The sequence below is a fragment of the Clavelina lepadiformis genome, chromosome 1 (genome assembly GCF_947623445.1).
Source record: "Clavelina lepadiformis chromosome 1, kaClaLepa1.1, whole genome shotgun sequence".
Classification (NCBI taxonomy): domain Eukaryota; kingdom Metazoa; phylum Chordata; class Ascidiacea; order Aplousobranchia; family Clavelinidae; genus Clavelina; species Clavelina lepadiformis.
The window spans coordinates 13845430-13867054 of NC_135240.1; the positions used below are offsets into that span (position 1 = coordinate 13845430).

At 36.0% G+C, this 21625-nt stretch overlaps 4 protein-coding genes across 6 annotated transcripts; all 4 read left to right on the top strand.

Annotated features, from left to right (window-relative positions):
- The first annotated feature begins 4356 nt into the window (after positions 1-4356).
- Positions 4357-7117, top strand: LOC143470142 (uncharacterized). Of its 3 annotated transcripts, XM_076968084.1 has the most exons (6): positions 4928-5171; positions 5324-5477; positions 5608-5747; positions 6063-6200; positions 6279-6475; positions 6586-7117. In XM_076968084.1, exons 2-6 carry the CDS (start codon positions 5408-5410, stop codon positions 6596-6598), a joined length of 558 nt encoding a protein of 185 aa, XP_076824199.1. In that variant the 5' UTR covers positions 4928-5171; positions 5324-5407; the 3' UTR covers positions 6599-7117. The 3 variants fall into 3 exon arrangements, with proteins under 3 accessions (XP_076824191.1, XP_076824199.1, XP_076824207.1); XM_076968076.1 differs by lacking the exons at positions 4928-5171; positions 5324-5477 and adding an exon at positions 4357-4854; XM_076968092.1 differs by lacking the exon at positions 4928-5171 and having other exon boundaries at positions 5203-5477.
- A 4305-nt stretch (positions 7118-11422) lies between these two features.
- Positions 11423-13125, top strand: LOC143470745 (rab-like protein 3). The gene has a single exon (XM_076969022.1). It carries the CDS (start codon positions 11854-11856, stop codon positions 12610-12612), a length of 759 nt encoding a protein of 252 aa, XP_076825137.1. The 5' UTR covers positions 11423-11853; the 3' UTR covers positions 12613-13125.
- Positions 13126-13131: 6 nt separating this feature from the next.
- On the top strand, positions 13132-17340 carry LOC143470719 (sulfide:quinone oxidoreductase, mitochondrial-like). The gene is made up of 10 exons (XM_076968988.1): positions 13132-13369; positions 13512-13682; positions 14100-14153; positions 14283-14477; positions 14615-14704; positions 15407-15526; positions 15695-15878; positions 16000-16066; positions 16245-16424; positions 16516-17340. Exons 1-10 carry the CDS (start codon positions 13169-13171, stop codon positions 16574-16576), a joined length of 1323 nt encoding a protein of 440 aa, XP_076825103.1. The 5' UTR covers positions 13132-13168; the 3' UTR covers positions 16577-17340.
- Positions 17341-17932: 592 nt separating this feature from the next.
- On the top strand, positions 17933-21509 carry LOC143470709 (stabilizer of axonemal microtubules 4-like). The gene is made up of 10 exons (XM_076968979.1): positions 17933-18367; positions 18442-18598; positions 18734-18862; positions 19065-19125; positions 19209-19321; positions 19404-19564; positions 19815-19953; positions 20091-20242; positions 20319-20483; positions 20565-21509. Exons 1-10 carry the CDS (start codon positions 18144-18146, stop codon positions 20680-20682), a joined length of 1419 nt encoding a protein of 472 aa, XP_076825094.1. The 5' UTR covers positions 17933-18143; the 3' UTR covers positions 20683-21509.
- The last annotated feature ends 116 nt before the right edge of the window (positions 21510-21625 follow it).

The following is a 21625-nucleotide window of genomic DNA, read 5'->3' on the forward strand; positions in this document are numbered from 1 at the left end:
AAATAGATCTTTCCTAGTTACCGCCGCCATTTTTTTGGGTGGCAAGGTTCTTTCAATCACTTAGACTTAACAATGGAAATTGTTAAACCACTTTTAGTTTTTTTTAAATTACAAACGTTCTGGACATTGGATTGTAAAGATTTTGTTCAGGTTAATTGTATATGAATCCCTTTAAGCAATAAAAAAAAATTGAAAATATACGTTGTCCAGTTACTGTTCTGTTTTGCTTTGAATCCTACGCACTGGGCTTGTCCGATATGACGTCTAGATATCCGGTCAGCGAAGAATGCACCGTAACATGCATAAGAGTTTGCATGTAATCCGTGGCGTGTTACATAGGCTATTTTTGTTTGAAACGTCAAGGGATGTTTAAAATAATGAAGTAAAATTAAATACAAACCAAATAATTACATTCAAATGCGCTCCAGATACCATTGAAACTATTATGCATTTTTCATTGCATAGGCCTACTACGTTGGCCACGTAATGTGACTTCGTATCGAACTAGTCCAGTGCGTAGGATTCAAACCACTGCAAAATAAGAACTATGCAACATATTTCAAGAATTTTTATTATAGCTTAAAGGAATTCATATTGGAAAAGCTCTGAAACTATCACTCAGCCCACATTTACTTCATTACAGGATATAATATGCGGTCCATTATATTTTGCTTGAAGGGCCACAGTTTGCCAACCATTGAATTAGATTTAATCAAAGCTTTCAGGGAAATAGCTTTGGGAAATTACCTAATCCGATAGTCATGCAAAAACTTGCAAGCTGCAACCAAAAAAATAGTATAACCACAGTTTATCTACGGTTGTTACGCAACAGGAAGAACATAATACAGTATACTAAATGATGTTTTCGAGTACTATGGTATGAAACAAGAATGTGGCATCATAGAAATCTAGCAAACACATTTGTTATTAGTATTTTATGGTATTTCTAAGTAGTAATGTGTCAGTCTTGAATCAATGACTCATCTCCAACCGGAGTGGTGTCGCTTTTTCCGAAGACTTGACTTGATTTGAGAAATTACAAAACAGACTTGACTTGACTCGGGTCAATGTTTCAAATGACTCGACTTAAATCGAGTCAATTCATTTTGATAACGTTTCAGCATGAAGGTAAAACGAATAGCTTAGAGTCTTAGACTGTTGTTTGAACACATTAAAGCGTAATTTAAAATGAATTTATTTGTCTACAGATGCGTATGGTGCGTAAAACGTCGTAAATATGTAAATGACTTGACTTGCGACTCGAGTTTGAGAACTTGGTTACGACTCTGGGCATTACATGAACAATACGGTTGAACCTCCAGGTTAAATTTTTTTATTGTCGTTTGCTATGTTTTCATGCATAATCTTCTGGCAGAAATTGGCGACTCGGCGTCGAATATATTAACGAAACGTAAGTAGATTAACATCATTTTGTTAATTTCCTCATCTTTATCTAAGATATGCATTCATAAGATTTACTTTTGTAGGGAAAAATAATACTTTTAGAGCATTATACCAGACAAAAACCAAGCATTTAGTTTGCTTTTGCACCATTGCGAATTGAATCAACTTATCTCAAAGTCAACATTTCGTTAATAGAAAACATTTTATTTTTTCTATCCATTACTATATCAAATTTACAGCGGTTTTTGTTTCAAGAAACGAGCAAAGAGAAGATAAGTAGCGCGCGCTCTTATTAGTATCGGTTCCAATTTTTAAAAAGATCGTCGGTCCTGTGACCAGTGACAGTTCTCAACACAGCGCGATCAAAAAGGAGTGCTTTCGTGTGCAGCTCCAGTAATTCGGAGATTGAAAACACACTCTCGGAATCCAAAAAGGTATATCATTATCAACTATACATGAAGTTCAAGGACGTTTCGATGTATAGTATATCCAAACAAAATTTTGAATTCAATTTTGCAAAAGAAGACTATTTAAATTAGAAGGTATGGCGAGACTTCAGTTAAGGAGCCCCAAAATTACGGAAGATGTAGTAATTCATTGTAAGGGGGTCCGGGGGCATGTTTCCCCGTTGATTGAATTTACATGGTCTAAAAAGCATAAAATTTTACTTTTCTTTCAAAAACAAAGTGCCTGATATTTGTTTGTGCATTTCTTTTCAGTCTATGGCTCATTAAATTTTGCTTTATGGCCCCCAAGATCTCATACCCTTCATTTATTTGTTGCTATCGAGCGCCTAATACCTCAGAGGTTTGCCAGCAGAGAACAAAACTTTTTCTTCGTATTGGCAAAATGTCTTAAATGAAGTGAGGGTTTGAGTATCAAGCTACGTATATGAAGTAATTTTAAAGCCGAAGGGGACCAATTCACACGCAGATTCGATTTACACAACTTTCACTTATTTTAAATACCGTTCATACAGCTAACTTCTAATTAGCCTGAACCAGTGAATGATTTCAGTTCTGAAAAAGTTTAGACTAGTTGACAATAATATTCGTATGCAATGCTTGTTTTTAAGAGCGCGTTTATAAAAATAGGGGAGCCTCCCCTTGCTCCTCTCACCCTAGAGCCACTACTGCCTTTTGCCAACACATGGCTACTTTGCTGGGTAAGGGTTAACTTCAGAGATAAAGATTGAAGTTCAGAAATCCATAATAGTGTCGGCAAACTTCCACCTTAAAAACAATTACTGTAAAGAAGGGAGTAAAACGTTATCTTAAAGGCAACATCAACGATACGGCTGTGCCATTCTGTTCTTTCCCCAATATCTTATCGGGGTAACCTTGAACAGATCACTCATCCACGTATCACTGACACCGTCTTGAGTCACTTCGCAACAAAATTACAGTGCGGTATATCCCTGGCTGAACTAATAACAAAACTGTCCGCCTCAGGCTGAAGCTGCTACGCTTCGCACTGCAGTACCATACGCAGCTTCTTGAGCATAAATGGAATGTGGAGTGGCGGAAAAGCTCTTCTAGACTTCATCAGGCTAGCTTCATCACTTACGCCGACTCTCACCCCACCGGACTTTCTTTGCCCAAAATGGCCTGGGTAAGGCTTTGTTAACCGGCGTCTGGTGTTTTTGTTTAACTCTGTACTAATGGAGAGTGGCAAACTCTGCGGTTTGTGAGCGTAACGCGGCATACAGTATACTTGCCATAGATGGGTAGTACCGCGATACTACAGTATAGCACCGAATTACTGTACCGCGGTACTTTTTCAGTACCGATACCGGTACCGTCGGTACTTTTCAAAAAAGTACCAAATCTCTGTACTGAATTACTTTTTTCAAGAAATTTTAGTCGGTCTCGGTACTCGATACTTTTGACGTGATTATTTCAAAATTTTACCAACTATGTTATTAAGAATGCATATTAATTAATCCTTAATACTAATTTTAGCATCTGTTGATCTAGAAATGTTAAGTAAAATTGTAAGCGAGCAACGTCACATATGTTTTGATCTGTAATAACCTTTACCGAGATTGTAATAGCGGCAAACATTGCATTTTCAGCAGTATCATTTACACAAAAAGTACCGGTACTGAGTACCGACAATGTAAAGAACTATTTTTTAAAATAATACTGACTACCGGAACCGTCGGTACATTTTTTCCAAGTACCGTTACCGTTACCGATGGTACTTTCAAAGTAACGACTACCCACCTCTGATAATCGCAGACCGTGTTGTATATAAGATTAACTTGTTTTTGGACTTGCCCCTCGCTTTAAGTAAAACTACTTCCTTACAGAATATGCTACTGGTACTGGGCTAGATTTGCCAAAGGCGAGCTCTTTTCTAACCTTATTGCTTACACAATGGCATCCTTAGCTACAACCTTCCGGGCAACTACAAAATGTTTTGCGCATGTGAAGTATAATTTGGCAAACAAGCAACCGGCTAGTAGTTTAATTTAAAGATATCATACTGTTGTTGTGAGTAATAGCACCAAATAACCCTATTCGGGCTTTATGAAATACATCCTGCTTACGCCGTACAGATATTTGGCAAACAAGTATCAATAGTTTTACTTCTTTAAACACGTTGACATAATGTAGAGAAACTGTTTTGAAAATTGTTATGCTTATCCGGCCGTGATAGAGATATGTAACGACATCTGGCGTGGTTTGTAAATATGCTGGTTTGATGAAAAAATGCTGTGAAAAGGCCATTGTAGTTCGGCACCCAGCGAGACTAGGAAATTACGCATGATGACATAAAATGCCACGACAGAAGATGCTAATATCAATGCCTCACATACAATGTTACATGCGTAGTTTAGCGTGACGCTTACGTCAATGCATAGGTATCAGTGTAACAATACAAAGTTTTTCTCCCGAGTCTAAACCTTCGAGTTAAGAGAAAAAATTTGTTGGTCTTTAAAAGTTACGCTTATGAGAAGAGATATCGCAGACAAGGAGATTTCAGAAAGTTCCAAAGCCGCAACTTTAGATAAAGTATGAGCATGGCCAAAAATGCGTTTATTCTGATGTGGAAGGAGTGCTCGTAGGTTGTTTACGATCTTGCTGCATCTTCAGCTATTAATAAATCGTTATGCAGCAGCATCCTTATAAAATGTTTAACATCAAGTTTGAAAACAGTATGAAGAAGACACTAACTATACTTGAGTGAAATTGAGTTTAAATATATGTACGCAGCAAAGTTACTTATCTTTTTTTGTGTTCTGCTCTTTTAGTAACTTGACATTTTAAGTGAAGACTTTAACAGCTAATTTCACAAAGATTTTCGCCAACATTTATCAGTTGTATGCGATGTTTTCAGAAAAAAGTGATGTTCGCAACAAAGCAAATAGCGTAAGAAATTTGTTTACTGCAAACTTTAATATGGTGCAACAAAATGCTACACAACGCACATATACGAAACTTTACGGTAATAAAATGTTTGGTGTTTTGGTTTTTCTCTACATCATTGAGCCATAACCAAAAAGTGTAATAATCCGCAAAGATTAAGTATTACAGCAATACCATAACTTGACTATCTGGACAAGGCAAATATGTTATAACTTACTGGATTTTTGTAACAGGTTTGATAATGTAACTAAAAGGAAATGGTTTTTCTAAAATAATAATTCATAAATCATATCTTTGCCTGCTGCATGTGGTCAACAGTCATTTGCTGTAAATTTAAAGTACAAACACAGAATTGGACTTATGACAATTGTTGTATTACAAAGCAGTGACGATCAGGTACTTAAAGCGCAAAATACTTAAACAATAAAAGAGTCATAACTAAAGTCCATATGAACAAAATACTTAGGCGTTATAGGAAAATATTGGAAGAAATTTAACACTCCATTAGTTTTTGTTTGGATTGGTTTGTCATGCTTCGATGTGTTTAGGAAATTCTTAGTGTACTTACTGCGTTTACCTGAGAACGAAAGATAAAACTAGTAGTTGATCGTGTTAAAAACTCCGAAAACAAGATGTGTCAGTCACTTCATTATATTTCCATGGTGTTATGCTTTACATTGTTGTTGCTGAAGATTTGCCAGGGTGAATATTTTGTTTTCTCATATACAGTATTTTAGGCTACTTTTTATAGTTTATCAAAATTTAGAAATAATTGGGTTCTACGTGCAAATTATCGATTAATATTATAAATGTAGCTTTTGTAATCACATAGGTTGTCATTCTCCCTATCATGGTGGTAGCTTCCAGAACGTTAACGGTGAGTTTGATAATGAATCGGATGAAGATAGAACAAAAAGATTACTCTCTGGACATGGCTTGTCAAAAAATATCATAAATTGCGTGGTTAATGAGGTAATATGATATAACGTTTTATGGGATTAATCACTTGTGTGAAAGATCATCATCATATGATTGTGAACGTTATTCATCAAAATTATTTTGTGACCTTGTTTTCAATTTTATAATTATAACAGTAGCCTAATTTATATCGCTTATGGCTATATGCGGCCATGGTGTTAAAGTTGTTTCGTCGTGATATCATTGTAACTGACGTAAGAACTAGATGATTTACGGTACCACACGATTCCTGCCCGTTAACTTTTATGTAAGACAATTAAATTGCATTTTATAATTGCCTATAGCTTAATGTTTTTGTTATACGTGAAGGATCGCAGGAAAAAGCGAGAGATTTTCAACGATGATGGACGTCGTTTTTCAAGCCATCTTTTTCCACCTCCAGATTCTCAGCCAATGACTTTGGAACAAAGTTGTAACAAATATATGCATCTCTGCGAAACTGTTATGGTGAGTATATTAGTGCTAAATCGAAACGCCTTATTGCTGCACTTTTAACAAGAAATGACACGTCACCGAAACTTGCAGGCTTGTGCCCAGCTTCTTAACATCGATATTCCAGAACTAAGCTTCTTGACACCTTCAACAACGCCAACGACAACTACGACAACAACCACACCTTCTCTCCCTCCCATCGATCTTCCAAATTTGTCCAAATTACCGACATTTCCGAAACCGTGCTTCAAGTGCTCGGGTTTTCTATGTAAATTCTCATTCAAATCAAAGTGAGTCTCTATTAGTATTAATAATTTCAACAATCATACGTAGTCTTTTTTACTATATATGGCATTCATTCACAAAATAAACGCAAAACCGACATCTTGTTCTCATGCAGCTGCAAAAAATAAGAGTTGGTTCCCATCTCGCCAACTTTAAGAAGCTGGATTAAAAACAGTATTGTCAACATTGAGAATTGGGAGAAGCAACTATCATCAAAAGTTAAGAGGGAGAAACTGAAACTGCATTAATTGTTGTAATTAATATAATGTTGTGTTAAGCGTTTGTTGATGCATAATGTTTAACCTACCTTTACATGTTGGTATGCTTATGTCCAACATTTGTTTTACATAAACCTTTCCACTTTAGGGCTTAATTTCATCTAAAGTTGTAAACCTTTCAATAGTTGTATTATGGTTGTTTTTCAGTAGATAGTGCTTTTTCACCTACGCCCAATGTTGTTATGACATTTGTTTTTATACAATAATATATTATGATGTTCACGTGGAGCATTGCACAAAAACACTGCCAAACTTCATTACATAAAAACATTTAACTCTTGTAACTTTTTGCAATTTATGGGTTTTCTGTTGATCTTTATCAGAACGTATAGTATTGGTTTATAAAATAAATTAATGTAAATGCATAAACTCGATGTATAATTGCTCTTGGATATTACTGATTTAGACGTCGTCACATCTAGTTGTAATGATTTTCTTGGATTAACCTGGAATTGCAAAAATTATGAAAAGCTATCTACACATATATTATATATGTAATATAAATATTTATATGTAGCCTACGTCAAATTTCATTTAACATTTGCCACAACACCGATTTATATGTGGATATATAAGGTATTGATGTGTTTTATGCGGTATGTAGGCCTACACAACAATGCCAAAGAAACAAGTTGTGAAGCATTATATCTCCAATCGAAAACCTAAGGAAGTTAATGCGAACGTTAGAAAAGATATAAACGTTTAGTTTTGTTTATTTCAAGTAAAACCTGTCTGACCATTGCCCATGTAAAGTGGGTGGGCTTACATATATTTACATTATTTATTTTTCGCCATTGACTGTGGGGAGCGAAAAGTACGGTGCTAAACTCGTTGTAGACTGGTCAAACAAATACGCTCACTAACAGTCAATGAACGGGAGAAGGGGGCAAAGCCATGAGGGCTTAAAACGTGCAATGTATAAATTACATTGGTTCCACCACTATATATTTGGTTTGCACGGCCAGTAAACCCAACCCATATACAGTACACTCTTGTTATTACTTATTAACCATTAAATTTGTCACGTGTTATCGCTGTATGTTGATAGCTTTGCAGATAAGACAAGCTTCACGTAAAATCTTATGACTTTTAGCTAAGTTAAGTTAAGTTTTAACAGAATTTTGCCTCTCGCCTGCTTGTAAGAATATATTTGGTAGACCCTTTTGCACAATACGTTGTGCGCATGCGCGAGAAATGCGTTGTTGGAAAGATTTTTTTACAGGCACTGATCCAGTTACTTTTAGGCAAGAGTTCAACTATTGTTCAACAAACAAGAATAGGTTACGGACCCATATATCTATTCCGACGAACGTCGGACAAGTCCTGAGTGATAAACCACTCAAAAGTCAGTCGATCTGTAGCCTGCAGTCCAACTCTAAAGCATGCAACAAATTAAATGAACCATGTGATTATCTTGCCATATTATGGGACAAGGTTCAAAGTTGCTGAACGACAATAGCCTAGTCAGACACCCGATTCGTCTGCTTTCCGCCCATTGAAATGGGTGGAAATGCGGTAATATTTTCCCATTCGAATGGCAGGAAGTATGCCTTTCTTACCCTAGAGTAAAACATATGCATTTGGAATGGGGAGATGTTTACTTCGGCAGAAATATGGTTTGTGGGAAACCCCATTGCTGTAAGCAGGTCCATTTTAATGGGCAGAAAAATAGACGAATGTGGTTCACAAACCATACTTGTGCCGAAGTAAAATTCTCCCCATTCCAAAGGCATATATCTTACTCTAGGGTAAGAAAGGCATACTTTCAACCATTACAATGGCAAAAATTCCCGAACTCCGGACCATTTTAATAGGCGGAAAGTAGACGAATGGGGTGAGTCAGATGTAGATAAAAGAAAGTGAAATTCAAATAGGCCTATTTTACTATTTAAGTTTGAAATTAACTTAAAATGGTACGGTACCCTATATATCGGACTACCAGTAGACAGTGATATAGGCCATGCGACTGTTTCTCTTATTTAGAATGTTTGTGGATAAATTATGTGCATGGTATGTATTCAAAATATAAACAAACTTTCAAAATTCACTGTTTCTCAATATAGATAAGGCCACCAAAAAGTCTGCATTGCAAAAGATAGGCGAAACAGCTATCATCAAAAAGTGTTACGTGACCGATATCTCAATTTAAACGTATTTAGTGTTCATAAGGTTTATTGCTAGCCTACTTAAAAGATCATTACGTCAGCTTTGTGACAAAAATGCTATTGACAACCTATACAGGTTACCTTCAACATGAAATCGTCATCCTGCTGGCTTCCTGTAGGCTACATAACAAAAATCTAGGACATCTACCTACATTTATATTTCTACGATTTACTCAGTCAGTCAGTGAGTCACAAATCGAACGAGCTTTTTAACGGCGGGGTCTACAGACGGGTCACAGAATGTACAACTAATAACCGGAAAGATTATAACCTCCGGGGGGCGCGGCAGGGGCGAAAAACCGACCACTGAACCCTTTTCTCCTGCCTCTTTGGACAGAAACCAAGGGAAAAAAGCACGTGTTTGCTATTACTCAACGTCGGTTGGGTTGATTTCGACAACTGAAACATTTGAAAGAAGACAAGACATTCCTATTTCTAACTGCGAAATCGTTTTTTTTTTCTAAGTGAAGCAGGAAGCGAGAAAATTGAATATTTACCGACCTTACCCTTGCGGTCAAACCAACACGAGCAACCAAGCAAAGTTGCGACATAAGAACGTTCAAATAATACACCATTGACGTCACACGAATCCAGCACAGGACTGCATCAGTCAGTCACCGCACTACGCCTATGGCATACAAGTACGTGCATGTGACGGGGTAGAGTGCATTACCGATGTTGCTTTAATTAATAGGTCATACAGTTATAGCACAATGGTGTCATTGTTATCTTTCATGTTTTAAGCCCTTGGACTTAACCACTTTTTCCTGCTCGTTTACTGTTCGTGAGCATGTGTTTTATTGTGCTACAACTACAACGGATAGCATCGTAACTTTCGCTCCTCACAGTTAATGGCGAAAAATAAGTAATACAGTACAGATGGCATAGACTTTAATCAGGTTGAATTTGATTAGCTTTGGTTACTGCAGCCTAAATATGTTAATTAAACAGTCAACGTTAACGCTTTAGCTTACGGAACTAACAACTTCCCGTGCATGTTTAGGCTAAAATTTCCCAGGACCCGACAGCATTCGCTAAATGTTTTCAATGGTAGCATTCCGCTGAGTCACTTCATTTGTTTACTTCGCAATGGGAGGTCCAAATTTTTCACAACAGAAACATAACATGTGTTAATCAAGCTGCCCATCGTTTGCAATCATTTAAGGCTGCGTGACCTCACTGTGAAATAACTAGTCACTTTTTGGAGATATTTCGTGGTTTTTTACTGTTTTTATTTATATTCTGTTTGCTCATTAACTTTTGAGCATTGTACCGTGAAGAATAGCAATAGCCCTTTAGAAGCAGATTGAGTCAGCATGTTTGTTTCAAATGCTTTGGTGGTCAAGCTGGAGTTATTCTGCGAACGTGCGAAAGAACGGTTAGGCCATGGTCGGCATTTGTTTTTCACTGCGGCCATATTTCTACAGGCCTATCGTTTCTTTCGTGTATTTTAAACTATCAGAGCTGGATAAAGTATTAAGGAGTTAGTAAATGCAAATTCTTTTCTATTAGTTCATTGAGCTCCTTAGTCCTTTCCATAAATACTATTTAGACTCGATCTTAGCATTTTGAAGTGCAAGTAAGTAAAAGTAACTCCTCTGGGCATTTGCAATTGGCTAAGATACAGAGATTGAGAGATATTTTGCTGAAGGCTTCAGATAAAGATGGAAAAGAGTTACTCAAAACAAATTGCTTGTAACAGAAGTTGTAAAAGTTTATTGCAATTGCACTACGTACGGTACCAATTAAGATGTAGATTAACAGTCTAATGAATCCATTGCTTGTCGTGAAGACCTATAGGCCCATAAATTTGATGGTGGAATGGCGTCACCATGTAATTTGTGTATAAGTTTTAAAACAAGTAGGCTATTATTACTTGTTTAAGGTTTATTCAAAGCATTGCATATTTTCATTATCAAGCGTCAAGCCTATAGTATTAGAGAATGCTGAATTTTTTTTGAAAGTGACTATTTCACCGTATACCTGTTCTTAAAGATTAGGTTAGGTAAGGAGAATGTGTAACATGCAATTCAAATTATTTAAGCTATTCAAGGCTTTATTGGAGTTAGATTTGGGTTTGAAGGTAGATTTAGGTTAGGTTAGGTTGAAGGTATTATGTTATAAAACTTGAGTTAGGTTAAGAGGAAACTGTGAAAACTAGCTTCAAATGCACAATTTTTACGATGAAATAGTGGCAGCCTATTTTTTGTCTTAAGGGAACGGTTGAAGTAAGTTTGTAAATTCGAAATTTGGTACAACATTATTGTCAATCCCTTAAATTAAAAAACTAAAATTGGTCTGGAATATTATATTTCTTCTGGCCTTTCTGGTTGTTTCCCCAGTTTCAAATTTTTACAATTGATGCTGTAGATTAGTGTTGAGCAAATTAACTCAAAATAAAAGTTAAGTTGTACTGCTTTATGCTTAATAAATCTTGTTGGTTTGTTGTAATAAATTTATTTTAGACAAATGATTGGATATTGTGATTTTTACATTAGATTTACATTTTTACATTAGAACAAAATTTCAACCTTAAACTGTTTTTCATGACTTACAGATAGCTCTGTAGTGTAGTGGCTAGAGCCGTGGACTTGCAATTATATCAATTAGGTTTAACGTAATTTATTATTCCAATGGATTTGGGTAAGGTATTGAACAGATCCAAGTTTAGGTGTGTCCATCGGAAAGTTTATCAAAGACTTGTACAAAACCTGCAAATATTTTACTTTGTTTGTGAATAGGTAAAAATCCAAAGATAGTATAAGGAAAGCATACTAGATTCTACGAGATACTAACCACTTATATATTGCTTGGCATGCGACAGTGCGTTGATTTATTTTAGTAAGTGTTTTGCCTTGAAAATATGCCATAAATCTACCAAAATGATGTGTATTACTTCTACATGCAGGTAGGAAATTCCTCTAAATGTATTAAAAGGAAATGCCTGTCATAGAGAAAAATCTCAAAGTTAAAGTTTTGGTTTTGGGTGATTCTGGAGTAGGAAAATCATCGTTTACACAATTATTATGCCATAATCAGTCTAGTAAAACTCCTGGTTATACAATTGGCTGTACTGTTGAAATAAAGCTGCATGACTTCAAGCAAGGAACTGCAGAAGAGAAAACGTACTGTGTTGAAATATGGGATATTGGTGCTTCTAAAAGCCATAACACTAGTCGTTATATTTTCTATAACAACGTTAATGGCATTATATTGGCTCATGATCTGACGAACCTTAAATCGCTGCAAAATTTGTCAAAATGGCTTAATGATGCTCTAAGTCAGGATACAACTGGAGGACTATCATCAATTAAGGTTGGTTCATCTGCTAGTCGAAATAGTGGAGATGACAATTCTCCTCTTTCAATACCTGTCCTAATGGTTGGGACAAAATTAGATCAGTTTAATGCAGAAAAGCGCCAGTTCATCATATCAAGAAGCAAGAGCTATGCAGATGAAATAGGCTGCAAAGAAATACATCTTAGTACTATTGAATCGAAGTATATTGCTGCTGGTTCTGGAAACGCAGTTGAACTCAGTAGATTTTTTGATCAAGTTGTTGATCATGCCATAATAAGGCAAGCTACGGTTAGTTCTGTAGTCCAATCTCCTGTGGTGGATAGGCGTGGTTCATTTGGTGAAAGGAGACGACAAAATGTTACTCCCGTTAGCAGACTATTTGGAATGAAACGTGATTGATATAGACGAATTCTTTTGTTAAAAACAAGGGCACTTGGAATACTGCTCTGAATTTATCACTGCATTTTTTTGCAGCATCGTAATATACACATTTTGACTAATTGTATTTAGAAATGATCGTAGAACATTGATAGGTTAAGAAATTCCAATGTGTTTTGTGCAATATAGCGTATTACGATGTTAAACCTTTTATATTGTTTGCATTTTATCAAATGTGAAGTATGGTTCTTTAATATGGAATACTTTTAAGAATGTTTGTTTGTTTGTTTTAAGATTGTAAAAAGCAGAGTTTTTATACATTTTTGGTATGCCTTTTCTGCTTGTAATAACTTATAGCTTGTAAAATAATTTAACTAAATTGTGTTTAATTATCTGATAGCTTCAGTCACTTAAAATAGCCAGGAGTACAATATTTCCGGCTGTTGTTGCTGTTAACGTTATTTACAATATTCTAGCCTATATATGATACATTTTACTGTATTTATATAGGCCTTCATATTTATTGTTTTCAAGGTAGTGGGTTTTTTAGAGGTTAAAACTTGTATGCGAGATAATTATGGGTATTACTGCAGGCCATTGTCGTGGCCATATTGCCAATTTTCTTAAAAGAGCTTGTGCTACAAAGCGTTATAATCCCAGATATGCCAGTTCTTATGAAGTGGTTATTGCTGGTGGTGGGTCTGGTGGAATTTCGTCTGGAGCCAGATTGGCACGGGCTCTGGGTAAAGACAAAGTGGCAATTATTGAGCCATCAGAAGTATGAATTCATGTATATGTATTTCTCTCAGTTTTGTCTTCTGACGTTATTGGTTATATATGTTGTGAAGATGATTAAAAATCAAGATTTTGTCAAAAAAGAAATTTATCCTTACCTTCTACACTTGTTTCCGTTTGTGCAGATGCATTATTATCAGCCAATTTGGACACTTGTTGGAGCGGGTTGCAAAACATTATCGGGAAGTGGAAAGCCAACAAAAGATGTCATTCCACCTAATGCAAAGTGGATTAAAGATAAAGTTGAAGAAATAGACCCAGACAACAACTCAGTTACACTCAGTAGTGGTGAAAAAGTGAGTTGAAATTACTAATGTTTAATTGGTAGTTGCAATGACAACTGTTATGTTTTTATTTTCCTACTACATGATAATTTGCTGCCATAGTTGAAATTTACCAAGCACTTACTTCAGAATTTATTGTAGATTCTGTGTACTGGAAATTCATGTAACATTAGTGATCAATGCAATTAAGTTTTTTTTTCTTCAATCTAACAAAGACAAGTGTTTCTTCTTATTTTCATGTTTCATTCACTGTATCAAAGCATGGTAAACTAGACATTCCATTATTTTGTAAATATCATTCTTTTTACTTTAAGAATAGGGCAATATCAAAAGTCGCATCTTGTTATTCAGCAACCAGTACATTATATCAACATGCAAGTACCATTTTCTGTGTAAAGTATAGATTTTCAAATCTTTTTTTCATTTTAGGTAAATTACAAATATCTGGTTTGTGCTTTGGGCATTCAGTTGAGATTTGATAAGGTGAGCACTGACAAAACCTTTTTAGTAAGTGGATAGCCTGTAGGTGCATCTGTTATCTAGGCTTGTCCTTAGTATTCTTTTTGATCCATTGTATTTAATCTATGACTTTGTTCCATTTTTGCATATAAGATCAAGGGATTGCCTGAAGCATTTGACACACCAGGTGTATGCAGCAATTTCTCTGCTCACACTGTTCAGAAGACATTTGCTGCCTTGCAGGACTTTCAGTCAGGAAATGCAATTTTCACTTTCCCCACTCCTCCACTAAAATGTCCAGGCGCTCCCCAAAAGATTATGTATCTTGCAGATGAATATTTCAGAAAGGTAGCTTTTACTTTCAAAATGTATTCTACAATATTGTTTTTTCAAGAGATACTTTTTTTATGTAATTGTAAACATATGATAAAAGCTTCTGATAATTTGGGTTAACTGTGAATGGTGTATTTGCTGTTATTTAATAGCATGGAAAACGGGAAAAGGCAACCATAATGTTCAATAGTGCTGGGCCTTCTATATTTGCTGTGAAAAAATATGCAGAGTCATTAAACAAGGTAAGCATTTGCATAATGTAAAGCCAAAGAGAATAGGTTAAGTGCTTGGAACTCTATTAAGCTAAAATGGTTTTGGCTACGGCGCTTTCCTAACTCTTTGCTCATTTGGGGCCTTTTTAAAGGTTCTCGTGTATGGTGTACCCCTAACATTTGTGGATAAGTGCTTCCAATAGCTTTGTTTTTTCAACAATGCACATTCTTGTGCTAATTGTTTTAAGTTGTGACATAAATAGCTTAGTTTTATATTCGATAAATTTAATGCTTGTTTAAACATGTTGAATTTGTTGTAGCAACTTGTTTGCCGCTACAACACAAGTGCAAACTCTGTATAGTTTAAACATATAATTATAAAGCTCAAAGCTTCTTACACCCATTGAGATATGGTGTGAGTGAGTGGCAGGTGAGCTCAATTGCTACACCGCCAGGTAGAGGTATATAATTAGCACTTGTAAAGTGCATTATCCAAAAGTAAAACATCGCAATTCCAACATTCCAACTTCTGAAAGATATTGAAGACTATGAGAATATGTGGAAAATGTACCACATCTAAATTCAGTCAATTACACTCACAAATGAAAAGACAATATCTCTCAGAACTAATGTACCCAAAAGTCCAGATGTACCAATGGGGATATTTGTATTCCAGTTTAAGAACCCATGTGCAAAACAATTGTTATTTTTTCTTTCATGTTCTATTTTCAGGTTATTGAACAAAAAGACATTGTCACTAACTTTGGCATCAACTTAATTGAAGTGAAGCCTGACACAAAGGAAGCAGTTTTCCAAAAAGTTGCCAATCCAGACGAATTTCTTACATTTCAAGTAAACATGTTTTTATTTCATATATTTAAAGTTTTTGTCATCTAATCAGGAAATAGTTTGAGGTAGTAATGTGATACTAAAGTGGTGCAATCATACTTCAAAACCTCAACCCCCAATATATATTATATAACATAGCGCTGAGTATTGATATGAAAATTATTTTCGCAGTATGATTTGCTTCATGTTTCACCCCCAATGTCTCCATATGAAGTTCTAAAATCATCCAAACTTGCTGATGCGGCGGGATTTGTTGATGTCCACAAAGAAACCTGCCAACATAAAAATTATCCAAATGTATTTGCTCTTGGAGATTGCAGCAACATTCCGACTTCCAAAACAGCTGCCGCCGTTGGTAATCCATAATGCACTTTATCTTGTTTTCAAATGTGCATAACTTTTTTTCAAGCTAATGTGTTTTAAAGATTGATTTTTGTGGGTTACCAAGGGTATACGCGTCTGAATTTATTTTCCAGCATGCCAGAATGCAATATTAGCATCCAATCTTTTAAGTGTGAGAGACGGAGGAAAGTGTGTGCCAAAGTAAGTCACAAGTTAGGAGTAATTTTCTACTCCAATAATAATTAATTTATTGACAATATTTCCACTATTTATTTAGTTATTTCTGAGCACTCAGAAAGCTTGCAGAAATAACTGGAAAAGTTCTTTGTTTTAGTTTCAAGGCTAAGCGTTAAAACTTAATTATTTTTCTTTGCCATAGGTATGACGGCTACACTTCATGTCCATTGATAACTGGTTACAAGTCTTGCATAATGGCTGAGTTTGACTTTGATCTAAATCCTTTGGAGACATTTCCCCTTGATCAAGGAAAAGAAAGGCGCACGATGTTCCACGTGAAAGCTGATGTCATTCCAAATCTTTATTGGACACAAATGCTGAAGTAATTTCGGAATGCTTTTCTCAGCATTTACGTGGTACAGTATCATGGACATTTTAGCACATTAAATAAATCTGCATTAAATTTTGTTTAGGGGAAGGTGGAGTGGACCTCGTCTTTTTAGAAAAATAATGCATCTTGGAATGTCGAAGTGAACGTTTGCACACACGTAATCTTTCAAACTACACCATTTACGTGTTTGTAAATATTTTTGCGCTACCTTCAATTGTTTGCCTTGCAGTTGCAAACGTTGAAGCTGCCAAAATTTTGATATTTTGACATTGTGTTAAGCATTATTTTATTAGAATTAGACGATGCATTTTACCATGATCGTGGTGGTTAATTGTTACTATTGTTACTTCATTAATTACCCATAGGGTTTAGTTTCGATTTTTCTTTATTTTCTCATATGGTTGCTACTTGAGTAAACAGCTGAGCAAATTTTAATTTGCTTTGGCATCAACCTCGGAATTGGGTAGCTTCAGGTTTCACAGCTACTATCAGTATTATTTTTCAATAAATACTACCTGAGCAAGAATGTTTTGCAAGCATGCATATTTAACGAAACTTTTCTTAACGACACGACCAAATTTTTTGGCAGACATATTTTAGCAAAACCTACTGTTTTCATTTACTTAATTGATTGATTCATCCTGATCAGTTTCATTTGGTATAAGCACAATCTTTTTATATATACCCGTGAGTCTTGACATTTTTTTTGAAAGCTCCTAAAACATGCCAATAATTTTGTTTTCAATATGGTTGCACAGTAGGCTGCTGTAGGTTTAATAATCATGACGGTTGTAATTTGTTTCGTTCCATTATGTATACTTTCGCCCCTGTTGGACGTGTAATTTCTTAGTATTTGCCAAAATGCGCTTCTGTACCAAAACGTTACTAAAGTTTTTGCTTCAATGTATGCGTCGTGAGTTTTATGCAGAAGTTGAAGGCTAGCCCACTTAATCAGGACGCCTTGCAGCATTTCAGAAGGAGCTAATACCAAAATTTTTGACGATTAATTCGGATCGCGTTTATCTTACACTTCCAGCTTTTATCAAGCGTTTGTGTGCATGTCGGCTTTGAATGGGTGAATATCTTATCTACCGGTATAACTTACGAAGGTGCGTAAATAATTGACAGAAAGGCGACCGTGATGAGTAAACATGTTTGTAATGGAAGAAATAATAGCTTGCTGGTCTGTTACTATAATTGTGTTAAAATTACCGTTGTTCTCGTTGTTAAATGGATGGTGTCGCTAACTCTTGCTATGTATTAACACTTATAGTACAATTCGTTATTATTTAGGTAAACTATTTCGTGTTCGCCACCTTAGCTCGTTGTGAGAGCTATTGTCTGATTTGAAAGGCGCTGGTTAAATAGCTCTCTTTGAAAAGGCCCTTCTTCAAATAAAGCCCTCTTTCAATCGACAGCTGATCGTGTTGCTACGCGACTCGACGCTCACCTATGTAAAGCGCCGCCACTTACGTTTTAAGCCAACTACTAAACTGTCTTAAATAAACCATGACTAACATGGACTTAAGCTAAAGATTTTGATGGAAATTATGTCAAACGTTCCAGTATAGGGCTAGAAGAACTACTGTAACAATCAGCGGTTGGGTAGTTAACCAGAACAGATATAGTATAGTCACAAGGCATCTTGATTAAATCAATCTGTTAGAACAGAGTGTTTAACTTGCTGTAAAAAAAGTTTTCTTTTTAATAATGGTTAAGCTGCGCACTGGCCCAGTAAATGATCATATCAAAGAAAGTCATGGAGGTGATGCCAGTATTAATAAATTCTATCACACAAGATACGAAACGGAATATGGAAGAGAAAATTTCACGCCGCGTTTGGGTCGTCACGTTGGAACTGGATATTCATCAAATTTTAGGCCTCAAATCTACTACCATCGATCACTGGACAACCTTGACAACCCTGTGATGGGGTGAGTTTCATAACGCTGCAGCCTTTAAAACAATGCGTCGACAGAGTGCAGCTTTAATATTCTTATGTTATGAGGTTTCTGCTGTCGGACAACTACGAAACAATAACAAAACGTCATTTTCGTGCAACAAAAGGATCTGACGGAAAGGACCAGTTCCCTAGCGTTGTTATAAGCAAACAGGAGAGCGGTTTCATCAGGGAGCGACCTCTTACTGTTCCAACAGTTGCAGAGGTGAGAATGATAGTACTGTATAGCTTATAACGCATTTAGCTACAATAAGTGGATACAGTGGAGGTATCTTGCTCATGCGAAGTGATAAGTTTTGGAAACCGACTACTGTCAATAGAAGTTTGTAACGTTTTGCAGATCAGGCAAAATTTCTATGACAAAAGACGTTATGGGGGCTTAAGTCGTCCAGGTTTGTTGCCTCGACACAGAGCACTCCTTCACAAGATTCAGGCTAAAGATCCAGTTGAAGAAGAGAACAAAGACCACGTGAGCAGTATTTTAAAATAAGAAAACTTAGAAACGCGTAAAAAAGTTCTTGCTTCCGATTAATCGAAGGACCGCGTTTAAACACAACACACTGCTCTAGCAAATACTTAGTCGTTATAGTGAACGCAATTTCTTTTTAAAAGTTTGATAAGTGGAAGTCACAGTTAATCAATAACTAGTCTAGACGCTTAATCGTTTTCAGGGACCGGCTTACATGAAGAGCGAGACTGCCTCAAAATTCCTTGGCGAACCAACAGCCCCACGTAATTTCGATTTTATTGTTGATCTTCTCTATTCTGTACGTCAATTCGCAAACATTTCGCAATAGCTATTCATATTTTTACAGTAAACATTCACCTCAAAGACGTAGGTCCTAACGAAGACAGTGGCTTTACCCACAATAAGAATATTGAACCGATCACTTATCTGGCTGATGATCCACATACCAATAAACAGCCGGTAAACTGTGGCAGTCAAACTGCAACTGTCACTGCAGCATCTTTGATGCATCAACTCATGCAAAGTTTATTTTATTTCGTAGGGTTTACTCACGGATCGTCCGACCGGGCTGAGCGTTACTGATACAAGCTTTAACTTATGGAAAGATGCCGGTGGCAAAGAACCCTTGCCAGACATCGTTAAAAGGTCATCACACGAAACTGGATTTGTCAGGGAGAAAAGTGGAAACTTATATACCAGCAGGTGATGTGATCTGAAATTGCTTTTTCTTTCACGTTTTGCCAAATGGTCATTAATGTGTAGTCTACTATTGTATGCCAATATATCTTAAACTGTTAATGCATTAACTTAAGTCTTTAATTAACAAAGCTTTTTCAACATCAAACAACTCAATACTTTTGTTTTCAAAATTTAGTTGACATTTGAAGCCATCTTATTGGTTAAATGCTTACATATAACTTGAAAGTTACTTCAAGCGTCTCTTCAACCACAGGATACCAAGAGATGCCTATACTGGTATCAATAATGTTCCACGCCTCGTTGCTGAGAGAATCAAGAAAAATGATCCTGCTGAATACTTGAATCTACTTCATCCTCACAACATGAAATCAGTGACGTCGGCTACATTCCTGGTACAGTACTACAGTACATGACTTGCGTTTACAATTGGTATCTAGGCTACTATAACATGATTGTAACTTTGTAAGAATTTTCATCCTGTGTCGGAGATGGGTCCGAATAAAATGTTTTTAAGTTAAGCATTTTACAGGGGAAACAGAGACGAGATTTCACAGAAGAAGAATTACTGGAACGTGAAAACATGGGGGAAAAGGAACTTAGTGGTCACTGCCAAAATAATGACCGCTATCTTGAAACTGAAGATTTAGACCCAACGCGATATCTATCCAATTATAACATGAGGTGACATTGGATATCGTTCTGAAGCAAATTTCTTTAAACATTTTCCAAAAAATTAACCTGTGAGATATTTTATTAGGCATTACGATATGAATCCCGAAGGGAAGGACAGGGAAGGCTGGGTAATGGGTGGACTACAAAATGCTCAAGAAAACGGCTATTGTCGAGATTTTAAGGTCCATTCTATGGGCCGCGTTGAAAACATGACAGAACGCCTTCAGCGACTTAAGCCTTACGTGGCAAGGTCAGAATCCTTTAATATTCTGTTTGGTCATTCTGTGGTATGGAGTCTCTTATTTTAACTGTTTTTTTCCTGGTACAACAGGAGCATAAAAAGACGAGATCAGTTCTTTGTGGACCCCACTCATCGCCATAAGATGACGTTATCCCAGCCAATCCGACCTACTAAAGCGCCGCTTACAATTGCTACTTTGTCCACTTAAAACTGCAATAATACACCACTCTGCAAACATTATCTTGGATTCGCAACTCGCTTAAAATTTTCATCTGCCTTTCATAAAGCCCAGAAAATATTGTTGATGAAGTTCCTTTGTCTGCTTACATTAGTCACTGCTTTATTAAACTTAGTTTGTGCGTGAACATTTATGTTTAACTTGCTTTGTCTTAAAACTTATTTCAATTTTGGAAAAAAATGTTTTGCTGTAGGTTGTCAAGCAATTTAAACTTGCAAACATTGCACTTGTCCCGCAGCTTGGCTTATTTATATTTTTAAGCTGCAAAACGTTACGTTTAGACTACGACATGTGTTCTGAAGAATATTGCCTTAGTCCATTATTATTTGTTCAGCTACGACCATATAGCTCTGCCTAACGCCGCTACATCTTAACACTGGTCTGCATCTAACACTTCGATTGTAAATTTATGTTCTAGCTCATGTTTATTTTGTTTAGCTTAATTTAAAGTTACGAACAGTTATCATGCAATCAAAGATTGAAATGTATCTCTCTGAATAAGCTAATATAGATGACATATTGTCACTCAATCATTTCTAAAAAATGCACACTAAACATGATCGAAGGTTGGATGATCTTGAACAAGCATGTGATACCTAATTGTAATCGTTTTATGCTGATGAGATTATAGCCGTTTGTCAAACTGAAAGGCCATCCTACATACGCTGTATGGCTATACAGCATAGTTTTAGTCTTATGAAACCGTAAGCTAAAATTAACGCCTTTTCTAATTGTGTATACTCGCGTTTAAGGTTAATAGCAATTATATGTAACCAACGTTGTGCAGACCCGCCCATGAAACCAAACGTTGGTGGTTGAACATCTGAAATATTTAGAAGTAAGTTTCCTGCCATAAAGTATTTATTAATTAATTATGAACAGTAAGGAAAGTCAAGCAACCGATCAACCATTG